The following is a 17,063-nucleotide window of genomic DNA, read 5'->3' as shown; positions in this document are numbered from 1 at the left end:
TGAAAAAGATAACAAAAAAACATACTAGTTGAGGCAATTTTAGATGACAACTATGATTAGACAAAAATGTACTGCTCTAGTGCACGTCCCTATATGACAAATTGATAATCTTGCGTAAAAGCTTGACCTTATTATTGTTTGAACAATGAATATATATAGTACAATATGTGAGATAATTCCACTAGGTTATAGTACATATAACCTAGGAGACTAAGCTAACTCAAACACGATAATACTAGTATTAGAATTGTGAGCAAATTCTAATAACTAGTTGATATTATTTCCTAATACTATACCACAGTTGGCAGCAAAGCACTCCAACACCTCACCTCTGCATCCTCGTATGATCCCCCGGCACTAGACTTACTCGTATGAACCCACCCCACTCTTGGAAAATCCCAACTAATCAATTGTTCCAAGACAAGAGTCTTATTTATTATTCCAACTTGAGTGAACATAAAACTTATTTGGTCCCTCCTTATCCACCAACTTAATTAGAACTATCAATTTTCCCTATAAATTATAAACCAATCTTTGTAGGGAAGACGTAGTAGCTCTTCATCAGTAAGACCCATCTTCCGCCAAACCAAAAAAGCAGCTGGAGTACTGGACATTCGCGAATTACATGGTCTCAGTTTTATTGATGCGTGAATAGCTTATACTTCATACAACAACTATTACACACTAATTTAGGTAAATATATCACAAGATATTTACACAATCACGCAATATTACAATCAATCACACAATATTACGGAATCAATCTTAATCAATTTATATGATTATATACATAAATATTCATATTCTAACACTTGTGTTAAATCCAATTCTATTTTTTTTTTCCAGTTTTGTATTGATTTGGTTGTAATCAAATAACTGCGACAATTATAGTTTACGATCAAACTCCAAAACAACCCTAAAATTGCAATAAAAAACATAAGAATCAAAATAGTAAAATTGACAATAATTCATCATATAATTTACAATCAAATTCAAAGAGAATCAATAAGAAAAATATAGGGTAGTAGAAAGAATCGTCACATACCGAATACGGTCGAGTTCCAGAGTGCCGTCTGCCAAGTGCTCTCTTGAAATATAGCGTTATTAGGGGTGAATTGTGAATTGTGAAATTATAACGTTATTAGGGTTTTTTTCATTATTTAGAATTCTATTATCAATATTTTTTTAAAGAAAAATAATAATTTCAGGAGCTAAAACTCAAACGTTAATCAGATTAACGTTTTAATATCAATCACTTTATCTAACTTATATTTTATTTCAGCTACCTGCCAAACACTTCTAATGGTTTAAGGTGACTTATCATATTAGCACCTAATGATTTAAGGTAACTGAAAGTGCTTACCAAACAGACCCAGAACAAAGGTTGACTTATTCCCATCAATTTTTCGAATTTAAAATCATCCCAGTACTATTTAAAATCACCTAATGTAATGAAACATACTGTTTCAATTTGAATAACCAACCAAAATAATTGAATTACAAATAGCATAATACATGAAGAAAATCACCTCATTTCAATGTTGGTCAAGAAAATGAAACACTTGCAATGGCTGTTATGAAATCAGTTGAAAATTTTAATTTTTTTTAACTGAAATTTGGGCGGTTAAGTTGGATGTAGGATTTTTGGGAAAAAAAATCCCGCTCAACAAGAGTGGTATGGTGGAAAGAAGGAAAGAGTTTCCCCATTAGGTTAGCTGAACCACCAACCCCTCCCCAAACCAAAATTATTGCAGAGTTGGCAGCTCCTGATTGCAGGATATGCTGACTGGATTTACCCCAAGGTAATTGTAGATTCTGCCCATGAAATCAATAAAAATTCTGTACAATATAAAAAACAGACCAAAACTTACTCAATAGTCACCCTCTGAGGATTGACAATTATGCACCTTTGCTCGTTTCTCAATCTTAATGTCCTGAACCAATACAGAAGTGCACTTTATAGTGAACTACACAAAGACCTATCCCATTAGATGTCGCACAATATAGTATCCACAGCTTTGTGAATTCTGGAGGACAAGTCTTTGTCAGATGTGCTGATTGTTGTGATATTTGGCCCGACTTTTATCAAACCCTTGCTAGGCTCGTGCACATGTATATCAAAAGATATACCTGATCTACAACTCACTTCTTGTTCTACAGTAATTTTAAAACCCATATTTTCTAAAGCAATTGAAAGCCTTTCCAAATCAACGCAGGTCCCCTTGGATTCCTTCCCTGTAAGTAACCGATACTTCCCATGTTCTACGCTCAGCTCCCCCTTTAGTCTTGTAATGTTAATATCCTCTTCCTTTAAACTTATCCACTGATATCGGGAGACTAAATCTGCTGAAATCTTGAGCTCTGCACTTCTCTTTAGGCTAGGGACACGTAACATAATGCTTTCAAAGTAGTAGATCACTGACATTGACTTTGTGTTTGAATTTCCAACAAAAGTCTTCAAGTTTTCTGGTAACTATTTCGGGTAATAGAAAGTTTCGTTAGAAATCATGGAATAATGGAGAGTATACAGCAATGAGAGTGAATATAAAAGTCAGAGGAAGAAGAATTACCAACACACACTTGGGTTGCAGTTTCTCCATTAAAGGTGCAACTTTACTTGATCTGAAACAATACAGAGGTCATATGATACAGCAAACATATATGACAAACTGCAGGAAACAAGACTAGGCCAACAACACGAAAACAAATTATAATTATAGAGACCAGCAACAATTATATTGCCTCTTGAGGAAAGACTAGGCCAAGAACACCAAAACAGATGATAATTAATTAAATATAGAGACTAGAAGCAATTATATTGCCTCTTGAGGAAATACTAAGCCAAGAACACCAAAACAGATGATAATTATAGACTGGCAGCAATTATATTGCCTCTTGAGGAAAGCTAATGTTAATTCTCTGTTGGCATTGACAGAAATAATCAGGGATAATTGATCTTCATTAAGGTTTCAAAGAAGAAAGTTTTTGAAAGGAGTAATGAAAGGAACAAGTTTCAGATAGCAACAGATTGCATCAGTAGACCAATTAACCACCTACAAGGCTCAGTTCCAAAGCCTAAACTTGGCGGTAGATAAGTTGGAAGGAGAATTCAGAGAAGAAACTCAGTCACAGAAGCAAAATAATCTAGGCCTCCAAAAAAAGTCGAGGGCCACAACTTTTACGATGGCAAATTTAGCAACTAGAAATTACTAAATTAAAGGAACATGAAAGTCGTCACTACGCAATTACTTTTTATAACTAGGACTTTTAAAATGGAAATCACAAATATAACCTCTGAAGTGACTATACAGCATCTAAGACAAAAGGCTTAATGGTTTATAAATTAGAATGGCATAAGACAAATGCAACTTGCAAATGATGAAACTGATGTATAAGTTGCAATTAACAAGCATTAGAAGTAAATTGTTTTTTGAAGGAAAACAGCAATATTTATGGCCCTAATGTTCACAGGAGTGGGAAGAATAGCCGAATAGCCCTTACTTCCTCATAGTGATTGTTCCTCTGTTTCACCAAATAACTTGAAGGAAATTAGAATTTGATAGACTCCTTGACTAATCATAATAAAACAAGAAGCACCGACCACTATTCAAATAGCATGAGTAGTGTTTTTAATGATGATCAAAAAATAGGCCAGTAACATCTAGATGCAAAAAAGTATACACAAGGAAACAACCATTTTAAGCAACAAGCACGTGGAAAATATGTGCAACAAAATATAAAAGCAGAAGCGAAGAAACAAAGAAAATAACTCACCTTATGCCAGAGAGAAATGAACATTGAAGGACCTTCATGGCCATAGGTTTAAAAGGTAGGAGAGCAAGATCAGCATCCAATCCTCTCTGTAGAAATCACACATATCACTGTTGTTAACAATAAAAGTGAAATTTGTAGATATGGAGTATTATTAGAATTTAGTATCCTCCCTCCTTCCCTTTTTATTATTTACGTATTCTGTTTTGGGGTCCCTTTTTAATCTTTATATTTGGAATATTTCCTTTTATATTGTAACATAAATGTCCCCAATATTCTGACAAAAATCGTGCCAAGTGATTATTTTAATTAAAGTTCTTCAATTTTGCAACATCAGGTTTTGGATAAAAGTGAAAACATTATTAATGAACGTAATTTGCATTGTTTAAATAAAGAAAATAGAATCTTTATCCACATTAAGCTATACTAATATATTAAAAGGCATTTGTAGGAAAGTCTATCATGCCATGTGGCGCTCTCCTGCTTTAATTCGACACATGTCATTCCATGTCATCCACATATATTCTAAAGTCTCAAAATTAGAAACCCATGTATAGTTTTACAAGATTCAAACCCATGACCACTTGATTCAATGCTAATGACTTATCCACTTGGCTATGTCATGCTCAGGGGTGGACCTGCGTAATGGTCATTTGGGCTGGAAAAAATAATTTATACTTCCTTAATTCTTATTTACATGACACAATAGATTTAGGCACACATATTAAGAAGAAGTAAAAGAGAAAGTTAAAGGACAAAGTGCCCCTTAACAACAACAACAACAAACCATCACTTTGATCTCTTCAAAAGTGAGGGCAAATATGACAATTCACCATATAAAACTTTCCCGTAATAGAATTGTGTCAACTAAAAAAAAATTCCCTAAAAGAAAATTATGTTATGTAAATAAGAACGGAAAAAGTATTAATGATCCTAATAATGGAGAGAGAAAGTAGTAAGTAATAATTAAAGAGAAAAGGCTAAATAAAATATGGAGTATTGAGTATAGGAAAATGGGAAAGCAATTCCAAAAAAAAAAAATGTCAGCCTTCATGTGAAAGTGGGAAGAGAAACTCATATTCAATTAAAAAAGGATTGTAAAGACTAAAATAACAAATAAAAATCTTATTTCTCTCTCCTTCTAAAGACTCAAAGTAGTTGTATAGACTCCTATCATTCCTTGAGGCGCTCAGTCTTTCTAAGATTAGTTGCACCTCTCAAGTCTAAATATGTTCTTGTGTTTTTCCCATCTACTGTTAGTTTACTACCCAATTTCAAAAACGTGTGGATAACCATATGATAAAATTAATTTTCCAAGAGAAACCTACTGCATATCTGCAACTGCAATATACTGAATCCTACTACCGTGGTAGTAAAGTATGGTATCACCTGCGCAATAGTGCAGAATCTTTCTAAGTTGTGATAGACGATAACACGAACCTTTACTGCTTATTAGTCGTGTAATGTTCGTTAAGTCCATATAAATCTATTGAGTTACACTTAAACAACATATGCGTCTAAAATGGAATGGTACTTATGACTTACAAGATAATAATACGAGTATACAAGACTACAAATTATATAACTCAGAATGCAAAATCATCGTAGACAATTTTTTTTGTTCATAATAATTAGTTTTATTTTTCCTTATTTTTTTGGGTGCCACATTTTATTTTACCTTATAAATGAATTGTTCCTTTAGATTTTGAAATGTGTGTGACTTGTAAAAAATTATGCAATAAAGTTGCCTTATTTTTTGGACCCTCATTCTAATAATTCTTGGATCCGCCCCTGTCATGCTACATGTTATTATTTGCAAATGAAATATAATAAGTGATGATGTTTATCAATAACTTAATAAGAGTAGGAGTTAATTATGATTGTTTTTTCAAAAAGGTATAGTTAAAGTTATCCAAGTAATGACTCGGGGTATCGCCCGAGCTAAAGAACTAGTTATTTGTTAAATCGCTTGCATGATATCAACGTAAAGATTAAGTGAAAGAAGAAAACCACCTCCAGAACAAGCAAAGCATTTTCATTCCCATGCCAACGCTGAAGAAAATGAACAGCAGGCCCAACCCGCAGGCTCCAATGAGGAGCAAATACTATGCATGGTTCCTGCCAAATTTTCCTGGAAACCAATGTCATACCCATGAACAGAATGTGACAAGGAGATCTAAAGACGCATAGCAGAATCATGTAATTGCAAAAGATGGAGACCAATGCTCGCTAGGTAATTGTCACTTTTCAAAAGACCAGCATTATAAGACATTTCCAAATGACAATGCGTTGTCTATTACCTTACTCCCAAGTCCAAACTAATTGCACGTTTCAAAATGAAGACATATATGATCTTCAAACCGCTTTACAAAATTTAGGCACACCTTCAGTCCAAGATGTCAAATAAAGATTGAAGACTTTAAGGAACTCTTTAGCTACGATGGTAAACTTATTTTGTCAGCCAGAACAGTGTTCAAAAAAGCGCGCGCTTTGCTCTGAAGCGCGAAGCTTCAGGGCAAAGCGCTTAATTAGGTCTGAGCGAAGCCCTTGTGATTAAGCGCGCTTAAGCGCTTAAGCGCATGAAGCTCCCGAAGCGTAAAAAGCGCGCTTTTTGGCGCTTCTTTGATTTTTTTTTTTTATTACTTTACGTTGAAAGCTTTTATTATATGTTGTTATTGTGTTTTGGACCACTCCCTATTAATCCTTAACAATAGAAAGTAGGCCAAATGTTCATTTCCAATGGAGCCAAAGATTCATTTGTTCTTTTGGCTCTGGGATGTAATGGACTAAATCAAAATGGTTCTTAAAACCTCTTCGCTTCCTTTCCATGAAGTAGAAGATGGTCGTCCCGTTATTGCTTTTGGGTCAATTGGAAACAACCTCTCTGCAATTGCAGGGGTAAGGTTGCGTACGTCCGACCCCCTCTTACCCCGCTTCTTGCGGGAGCCTCTTTGAGGCAATGGGGTAATGATAATGATAATAATGATGAATAGAAAGTAGGCCAAGAATCCAAAAGAAAAGGAAAAATAGAAGAAATAGTCACCGACCCTAGCTTCTGGTAAACACTATGTTATATGCTTTATTTTTGTTAAAACAAAGAATAATTTATTTTTGGAAGCAAATCTGATGTGTATATATATTTGTGGTTATTTTGCTAAGATATATATGCATAATAGTAAAAAAAAAACCTTTAATTCTTAAAAAGTGCGCTTCACTTCGATGAAGCGCACACCTTGTGCTTGCGCTTAAGCTCTAGGACTCATATCGCTTTAGTGCGCTTTGCGCTGTTTTATACACTGGTCCAGAATCCTGAGAAAAATTGTCACCCGTTGGATGTGCTAAAACCAATGGTGTTGATCCCCACATAATTAATGGCGGAATGGTAATTTGACGGGAGTTTATGTGGATGGAGAAAAGAAATAAACTAACTCACGTGCCTTTCTTCCTAGTAGGCCCAAGTTCCCAAGCAATTATGTTTCTTTGTTGTTTTTTTGTTTTTTTTTCAGGGGACAAGCAATTATGTTTCCAATACTTTGTAGGCTAATGATGCTTCGCATTTCCACTATCTCCTCCCATATTCTTCCCACGTGAAATTCCAGACATAACCTAGTAAATTCAACTCTAAATTTAATTCCATTTTTCTAATCTATATAATATACTAAAAGAGAGGAAATCAATGTGGTGATGACAAATGTCACTCATTGATTGGCCTCTCTTTTAATTTTAAAAAATAATTATTAGTCTAAATTTATTTTGTCTTATTGAGAAAGAATCAGAGAGGATATTATTGATTGCCATTTTAAAAACTTAAAGATTTTCTGAATATTCCATTCTTAAAGATTCATATATTATGATAAATATTCTTTCCTAAACCTAAAAAAACTGATTATATTGTTATTTAATTAAAAAATATTCATGTCACTATATTATTTTGACTTAGCTATGTAAAATATATGGACATATATTTATGCACGTAATCAGAAGCTTAAGTAATTATTGCACGAATGTTTCGATTATCTACGCTATTATATACCACGTAATAAATTATGGAAATTAACTTGCAAAGAATAAAATGCTAATATGTTACTTGGTTACTTAAGCTGTGAAATTGGAAATTACAATATTGGCGAACAATTTTTTTTATTAATGTCGTTTATCATATATATAATAAGATAAAACAACAGTCTCCAGTATAATTAATATAAGTGATACGAGTGCAATAACCGAATTATGTCATAGTCATATATAAATAGTAGATTTTTGGTGTAGTATTCGTATATGGTGAATTACGATCAATGTTAATCATCTACTATTAACCATCTAAACATGCATATTTAGGGCATTTATATGCGTAAATTTGCAATCATGACTTTCATTGCCAATAGTATGTGTAATTAAGATCTTTTTTTTACATAAGCTAAGTGTGTAATTAATATCAAACTGTATAAAAAGTAAAATATTTCCTAAAATGATAATTCATATTGCCGTGAATAATCATGATCATCTTAAAGTATTCGCACAACTATTTTCTAAAATTTGCTTAGCTTGCCCATATGACTATCTAAAGATATTTGAATTACCAAATACTACTTAGCTTTGTATGACTATCTAGACCATTTACCAATATCACCAAGTATTGACCTCTATTCTATAAGGGAAGATGAGATGATTTGGTGTCTATGTAAAAAGATTAAAATGCACCCATTGAGTTACTAATTAAACTACATTACCTCTATTATAAATAAGAAAATGACTTGAATCAAGAAAACAAATAAGCATGTCGACAATATAAAGAGGAAAATAATCAATAAAACTTACAAAAACCTCCCATAAAAAAATTAGAGTAATATCAAATGTTGAAATTAAAATCTTTGATTGATTTTGTCATTTAGTATACCATACATCAAAGCATAGAAGATGCCATTAAAATCTTAGCTCAAAAAGCAATGTACAATCAAAAAGCAACACAAATTCATGAAAATAAGGGGATAAAAATAATTTTCATTTTTTTATTCCTTTCAAATTCTACTAAATTTTTTTATGTATTTAATTTTTCAAACTTCTTTTATTTCATCGCAATTTGCACTTATTAGTTTGTTGATAAAACTAATAAGTATTACATTTTTTAATTCAAAAACATGGTAAAACTAATTATTTAAGAGTCAAAATTACAGTGTAAATAATAAAGGGAATAAATTACTTAGTTTATCCCTCAAATTCTGCAACTTAGAACCAACAATAAATTTCAAAGGACATGCAATCTGTCACAAAACCCAAAATGCAAGAACCTAACATGTATTGACTCAAGTAAATTTTGAATTGACTATTAATTGTAATTGAATGTGAATGAAGCTAATTAAGAAAATAGTTGATTATAAATTTTATTCAATAAAATTTTAATTTCAAACAAAATCATATTGTTAAGAAGTAATTATTTATTTAAGGGAATAGACTTAAATTAAGAAAAGTAAATAAGTTTAATTGAAAATTTAGAAAAATAAGAAATTAAGGAAATGATCAATAAAAACAACTTATGATAAAATTTTCTAAAAAAAAAAAAGATTAAAACTAATGTTAAGATTCCTCTCAAACCAAAACAATTAGTCAAAATTGTTAAGCCGGCAAAAAATGGTGGTAGTATTATAATAAAATTACTATATTATTAATAAGTTTGCACAACATAAATATTTTGAATATGTTATGTAAAGGATTGCAATATGTTATGCATGCATCACAATTTATGATCGGGCGAGTTTGGTTTTAGGTTGGGCCGATGACGAAGATAGACATAGATGATTGACTAATATTGACTAATAAATAGAGATCGATTTTGTGTTGATGAGCGGGTTTGAGGATATCATTTACCCACCTTGGAGATGGAGCGAGTTTAAATTTATTGGATTTGAATACACTCACTAAATCCTAACCATGTATGTCACTTTTTAAATAATTTTATCAACACACTCAATTTTAATACCCCGTACTAACCTTATGTCAATATATTCAAAAGTTAGCTGAAAACTAAAGTAAATTATCTACCGAATATAGGGATGTTAGATTGTTTGCGGATTCACCTCATGGCCGAGCAGGGATGGAGGAAAGTTTGGTGGGTGATGTGGTTAAAAAATGTATGATCCAACGCGAGTGATGAAGCGGTGATGGATTTTAGACTGGACCTGCCTTCCTTGAGTATCCTTCATCTAATTCATTATAAATATATCAATATTTTTTTACACTCCTTTTATTCCAATTTAATCGCCGCACTTTCTTTTTTCGACCGTCAATTTAATTTTCATACTTCTTTTATGGCATGAACTCACTAATATATTACATCTCTCTTCTCACTATCAAAATTTAAGGTCTCACTTATTCTCTCATTCACTTCAACTACTTTTGTGTTTAAATATAATAGATCGATAACCCAAAATCTACTTATCGTATAAAACTCCGTGAAAACTTAATGTGACGATTAAATTGGGAGGGATAGGATACTATCCTATACATTATGTAGTATAACGTTTTGTTTATTTATTCAATTACTCTAATTAATCAGATAAGCGAATTTCCCAATTCTCTAGAAAAAAGATTTAAAATTCAAAACACTCTTACCGAAAAAAATAGGTGAGTATAGGGGAGGGTTTGAGGTGGATGTGGATACACGGGTGGGTGGTGGAGCAGAGAGGAATTTTGTTTTTTACCCCTCGAGACGAGGATGGGGAGGGGTGGCTATCGTTCCTATCACTGGTGGTGGCGGGGATGGGGATGAAATTTTTTAGACGGGTACGATGTAAAGGTCGCTCCCCGTCTCAACGTCATCTCTAGAAAAATAAAGTAAATGGTGGGGTTATGTGTTAAGGTCGGATAATGAGGCAGATGAGACGAGTATTAAGGTAGATATAACTATCGAAGGGAATGGTGTATTAAAATAAATTTAATTTTGATAGAGGTGATGAATGATGATGAATATAATTTTGTCCCTGTATCCTTTTTTGTTTTATTTTTTTAATAAATAAGACGAAAGATAGGTTAACAACAAAATTATCCATCATTAATTTTAATTAGCAGAATATCTATGACCTCTATTATGATGATTATTATCTACCACTATAGTTTAAATTCATATAAATTTATATTTAGATTACAAATCGTGCATCGCACGGGTACTATACTAGTTATCTCTTAAAGCTCACAAACAATAACACAATAGCAATTATGGTGGGTCGGGACTGCATGTATGGTTTTCCGATTGAAGGACAAAGAACATCGTGCAGTATTACTATGCGAAATTAAAACCACATGATCTATTAAATTGAGATATTAATTAGAGTTGCCTCCAAAAGCCGACAACAAAGATGAATTCTTAAATTGGGTTTTTTTCCAAAAAAAAAGTTCGAAGAATAAGGAAAGGGGAGCTACCGAGCTACAAGCCTACAACAATGTCAATGTGGTTTGGAAGGAAAGAGAGAAAGGAGGGGAAGGAGAGATTCAGAAAAATGGCTCAGTTTTTTAAATTGAGCAAAACAATTTGCTCATTTGGTATAATCATATAAATGAGCAAAAAAAGTTTCAAATGAGTAAAAAAAAAAATCAGATGAGCAAACTTTCCGACAATAGTGATGAACGACCCATCGCTTTCTCTCTCTACCTTCTTTCACTTTCAATAAGTACTTTCTCTCTCCATATTATCAACTGAGCAAACAAGAAAGTTGGTTGGTTTATGAAAATGGCAGAGTTCAAGACTAAGAAATGTAAACATGTTAGATGCTTCTTACGATGTCTAAATTGCATCTCATGCATATGAAAATGACGGCTTTAATATGAAGTAGCTTAGTGTCTTCAAATGCTTTTATCATCCCCGATTCTATGTTCCCCTCAACCCCAACCCTTGATGCATAAATGTACATGTACTCCACAAACACTTTCAGAAGTGATCAAACTAGTTGCATTTAATAGGATTATTATCCAGAATTAGATAGTGAGATAGCCAACACACAGAGCATAGAGAGACATTCTCTCAACTGCCATTTAGAGATAAGATAAAGATGGTGCTGATAACAGGCTCTGGGAGGGTCTGCATGCTTAAACATTAACCCTAACATCTATTGATCCATATAATCAAATTGCATCATCGATAAACCATGAAAACCAATAAGGTCGACTATCTAGAAACAATTATGGGAAAAGTGATCGTCTGCACACCTTTGAGGAAGGACTTGGTGACCGTCATGCAGAAATCACACAAGTAACACATTCAAAAAGGAAAGATGTAAATCTTACATTAGATCAGTTGTACAGATTGAAGATAGCAGGTGAAGCCTTTTTTCCCTCATAAGATCAACATGAGCAAACAAGGGCTTACCAGCAAACAACTGCAACATTACATAACTCTAGGTTAGTTGTAAGTTCAATAATAAAACTAGCTTACAAGCATAAATATATATAGGGCCAAGCTTTGATACAATTACCTTTTTCTGTGTCTGCACACACAGCCACTCTGGTATTATGGTGGTGTAGGATAAAAGTTCTTCTGCGACAGAAGAAATGAAAAATACAGGGACCTATGGAACCGTTAACCTGATGGTCAGTTGTCAGGTCAAACTGTAAAATTAATAGTACAAACAGAAAACAGAAAGAAAAATAGATATGGTTGCACTACTCTCAAGACCGGCAGATAACAAATTGAGAAGTCAAACAAACAGGACTCAGAATTAACATACCCTTTCATGCCATACCTAGATCTATATCAAGTCTAAACCACATTTTCAAAAACCCACTAAACCAGTGATTAAAAAATGATGCATCGGACTATACTCCTTTGTCCGTTCCATGTTAATCTTAAATGACAGACAAATACATTAAAGTATTTCCTTTGTTTCTTAATAGATGCATCATATTAACTTTTCACACTATTCATTTACTAACGTTGACCACATCTATTATTAATAATGTAAAGAATTTTTTTAAAAAAAATTGTTATTAGGTTAATCTCAGTATATTTTCAAAATATCGAATTTATATAATTTTTATTAATATATAATAAAAGATATTGATGGTCAAATTTAGTACTCCGTATATAAATAGTGTAAAAAAGTTAAAATGATACATCTATTGTGAAACGCAGGAAATATGACACTATCCCGAGAAACTGATCCTTCTCTTCAACCAATTTGACATATCCTTCATTTATATTGAAACACACTCTGCCACAGAGGAAAGGTCACATACCTTCAAATTTAAAAATTCCTGAGAAACTGATATCTGCTCCAACAATTGCAACACTACACCAATTCGACCGATAGGAATCAGGACTGAGCCTCCAGCTTTAAGGGAATCAACAGCATAAGAACATATAAATCCTAGCTTCTGCTCCTCCTCTGAACTTTCATCAGAGTCAATTAAGGGCTGGATGGCCGCCACCTCTGCAATTTCATTGCTACAAATATACGAGAGCACAAACTTTCTTTAGATTATGGAATAATATGACCCCCAGAATATCCAATCAAAAGATTTACGTGTCTTATTTGTTTTTCTTCCATAGATGATATAAATGTCTTGATTAAATGGACTACCAAAAGCAAGAAACAAGTAAGAGTAAGAGTGTAAAAGAAGATTACATTGGAGCTGAGTGACTAGTCTCTACTTCAACGTCTTCCATGCAATCGAGAGAAGAGAAATCTGAAAACAGTACTAGGTCATGATCTTGTAGAGCATGGTAATTGAAACTCATGGCTGGAGCAGCGTCAAGCACAGAGCTAGATATGAAAACAATATCCTTTTTTGGACTTTTAATTTCCCAATTTGATGTGCCAATATCTAGACCAGAGCTGAATGCCTTGAAAATTAACACTCCCCCAAAGCAAGTTTCTTCAGCATATTTAAGTGAATGTACCTTCTGAATACAATCCTTCACATCAGCTGCACTGAGAAGAACTTTAATTTATAATACTTCGTATAAGATAAATAGGATTGATGAATGAAGAAACTAAGTTTCAGAAGCAGACATCTGATATGAGGAAGGATTATAAAAGCCAATTTATGGAACAGACTCTGAAAGCTATAGCTTGAGAAACAAGAGGAAAGAGAGAACCAGTTCATTGTGACATAAATCTACAAAAAGGCCATCCCAATAAAGTTTCTGAGATCTTAAAGTTAAACCACTTACTTCACTTTTGCGCACATCAGTTTTTTTTTGGTTGCATTATGGTTCAACACTCACAGTTCAATTAGTCCATTAATCAAGGTCTGTTAATCAAGAAACGTCTCATAAAGATCATTTCAATAACCCTGCAAATCCAATTACTATTACCAGCCAAATTAAAATGTTGTATTCCATTTATAATGTTTTTCAATTCGAAAATCGTTTTGGCTTTGAAAGGAATTCAAAATAAACAGCTAAACATTCAAGTAACACTAGAAATAGAAATCAGTAAGATGACAATTTTCATCCAACTTCTGTAATCTTCCTTATAAATTATAACTAAGTAATTAAGTATACAGTTGAACTTGAAATACTTCCTCCATTTCAAATTAAAAGTGGAAAAGAAAAAATGAACATACAATACGTTTGGATGTGTTTTGTTCTTGACTATTTTTGTATAACTAATTATTTCGGATTGCCTAAGGATTCATAAAAGGGAGGGTACACCGGTACACTAAGGACATCTTACAAAGACTTACCTTGCCATTGTGTTAATAGCATATAGTTCATATTATGAAACAAGAGAGAAAACACTCAAAGCAACAAAAAATTAAAACAGAGTGAGCGAGTTATATTTTACATGATAAAAGCCTTAATAAGTTGAATTGTCAAAATGTTGACATGAAACCACAAAACATCATCGGTTATCATCAGCCATAAAGGCTAAAGCTTAAGCAGCATAAGGGGCCGTTTGGTTCAAACAAAGGTATCAGGTATGGGTTTCAATATCAAACCCATGGGTTTAGAATGGATGATACCTATTAACCCAATACATGTGTTTGGTTGTAAAAAATGAAAAACCCAACCCCACTCTTTTTTTCTGTCTCCTCGATTTCTCACACGTCCTCCCTCTCTCTCCCCCACCTCTCCCCAGCCCCCCCCCCCCCCCCCCCACCCCCCTATACCTCCATTTCTGCTCAAACACGCTCCATATAATCTCAACTTTTGCTCTTTTTTCCCCTTTGATCTGGCTGTTACTTTTTGTAATATAATCCTCTGCCAATGTGAATCTTTGTCGCAGTGTCATCCCTTACCGGCCAGGTTTAATTTTCCAAATCTGGAACTTTTATGGCAAATTAATGTCCCAAAATTTCTGTATCATTTTTCAGCTTCTTTGTAGGTTGATTAGTTTGGAAAATTGGCCTTGGTGGGTGTTACGGTGGTGTATGTTTATGGGTGGTGGTGGAAAAATACAATTTTACCTGTGGGTTTGGTGGTGGTTGTGATTAGGTGGTTGCTTTGACGGTTCTTGGTGAAAATTGCAGCTGACAGTTTGTGTTTATTATGTGATTGGTGAATGGTGGAGGTCGGAGCAATGGTGGACGGCGTGTTGGATGAGCCGTGAAACTGGATATTGCGATGTTTAATTATTATTCTTTTATGTAATTTAGTTGATTCCAAGGGTGGGGGTTTCCCCCAAACCCACCTCCCCCTTGGGGGTTTGGGGGTGGGGCCCTCGGGTTTTTAAATTTGAAAAAAAAACTAAACCAAACACTAGGTATGGCTATGGATGATTCCACCAAACCCATACCTGATTCCAAAATAAATTGAACCAAACGACCACTAACAGATCTGCATGATAAGTTGATAACAACGTGAAGGAGCTGCATTAGCAAAATAGTACCTATACAAAGATAACCAGCAACCAAGCTCTGTCCCATCTTTGCCCAAGATTATTTCTTGTAAGGAAGGTGGAAGCTTGACAAGCTCCTCCCACTTCTTCCACTTGGCACACCCTGAGTCCTCAGATCCATAAAATTGCCTGAACTCTTTCTGCATAGAAATAAGATCCTCCATCATAAGCTGCCCAATTCTTGTCGTTGCTTCAGTTGCATAAACCTGATCATCGAAAACCATATCAAAAACTAACTACCATATCCAGAGGGGCAAAACTAAAGAAAGAAAGACAATTGGATTACAGAAATAAACTATTGCGGGAAAATAGTTAAATTACTACCTTAGCTACGAAATTCTTATTCCGAGTCAAGAATGGCAACCCAAGCATTCCCATAGGACTTGAGATTAAAACAACATCAATGAAAGAAACATCCCATAAGTGCAAACTGCTAACGGTTTTATACCAAGGGACCCCATGAATCAAACTACTAGCATCAAGGGAATTTTCAACCTTTTGCTTCTTATGAACTGCACAATCAGTGTCCACAGACACATGGCATGAGCAATCAAAAGCATATTCGAGCCGTCTATCAGAATAGACAGGAATAGGAGCGAAAATCAACAGAGCAGAAAGATCCAATGGACAATCCACCAAAATGCGGAATCCACTAATTTCAATTATGTGACAAGGCGGGAAATAATAACCCTGCCCCTTGCTCAAACAAGTCTGCAATTACACAAGAAACAGAACAAATAATAAATAATCGTATGACGGCATCATCATATACTATTTGTCATATAACTCACATTACCATTTCAAATTACACTATTAACCGCGACGATTAATTACTGACGGAAGAACTGAAACAGATAGGAGTATAACTTACAAGCTTCATGAAGACAAACAAAAAAGGGAACTTTCCCAGATAATCATACAAGTGAAGGTATCTGATGCTTCTTTCCTCAACGACATTTACCCATAAAAACTAACTGAGACATTTTATCGAACACCTTGCAGACATTACTGCTAACAAAGAGCTTTGCGAAGGGATTTTTTGTAAATTTGTAGCTAAGAATTCAATGAACGTAATTCCAGACGAGAACAACAATGATACTAACAAATTTGTGCTGACCTATTCTACAATATTCGAAGTTCTTCAGGAATAAAAGTTTCTGAGACAGCAAGACGGCGCCACGGCGGTGCAATAAGAGAGGAGAACTCTGAAATGGGAAAAGGGGAGGAGCGTGAGACAAGGCGGAGATGACGACGGATTACTGGTAGTCGGAGTGGTCACTGGATGCGGGCGCTGCGGTTGAGGTAGAGAGGTGAGGGTGATGTTGTGAGCGGGCTCGCAGGGAGATCATTGGAGATATTGTTTTTTTGTTTTTGAATCGAGATCTTAATTTACCAAAAATTCCCCCTTTGGTATGTTCGAACTCCAAATCTACCATCTTAACCAACAATCAATAACTAATT

The 17,063-nt window shown here is 34.0% G+C and overlaps 1 protein-coding gene across 2 annotated transcripts; it reads right to left on the bottom strand.

Annotated features, from left to right (window-relative positions):
• Nucleotides 1-1,822: 1,822 nt before the first annotated feature.
• Nucleotides 1,823-17,005, bottom strand: LOC110800807 (uncharacterized). 2 transcript variants are annotated; one of them, XM_022006132.2, is made up of 11 exons: nt 16,474-17,005; nt 15,927-16,313; nt 15,594-15,808; nt 13,386-13,691; nt 12,997-13,204; nt 12,237-12,329; nt 12,049-12,140; nt 5,785-5,902; nt 3,775-3,860; nt 2,571-2,622; nt 1,823-2,473 (listed from the first exon to the last, which is right to left on the bottom strand). In XM_022006132.2, the coding sequence occupies exons 1-11, from the start codon at nt 16,480-16,482 to the stop codon at nt 1,988-1,990; spliced, it is 2,052 nt and encodes a 683-aa protein (XP_021861824.1). In that variant the 5' UTR covers nt 16,483-17,005; the 3' UTR covers nt 1,823-1,987. The 2 variants fall into 2 exon arrangements, with proteins under 2 accessions (XP_021861824.1, XP_056686291.1); XM_056830313.1 differs by having other exon boundaries at nt 16,720-17,003.
• Nucleotides 17,006-17,063: the final 58 nt, after the last annotated feature.

The sequence above is a fragment of the Spinacia oleracea genome, chromosome 1 (assembly GCF_020520425.1).
Source record: "Spinacia oleracea cultivar Varoflay chromosome 1, BTI_SOV_V1, whole genome shotgun sequence".
Lineage (NCBI taxonomy): Eukaryota > Viridiplantae > Streptophyta > Magnoliopsida > Caryophyllales > Amaranthaceae > Spinacia > Spinacia oleracea.
This window is presented reverse-complemented; position numbering and strand designations above follow the sequence as displayed.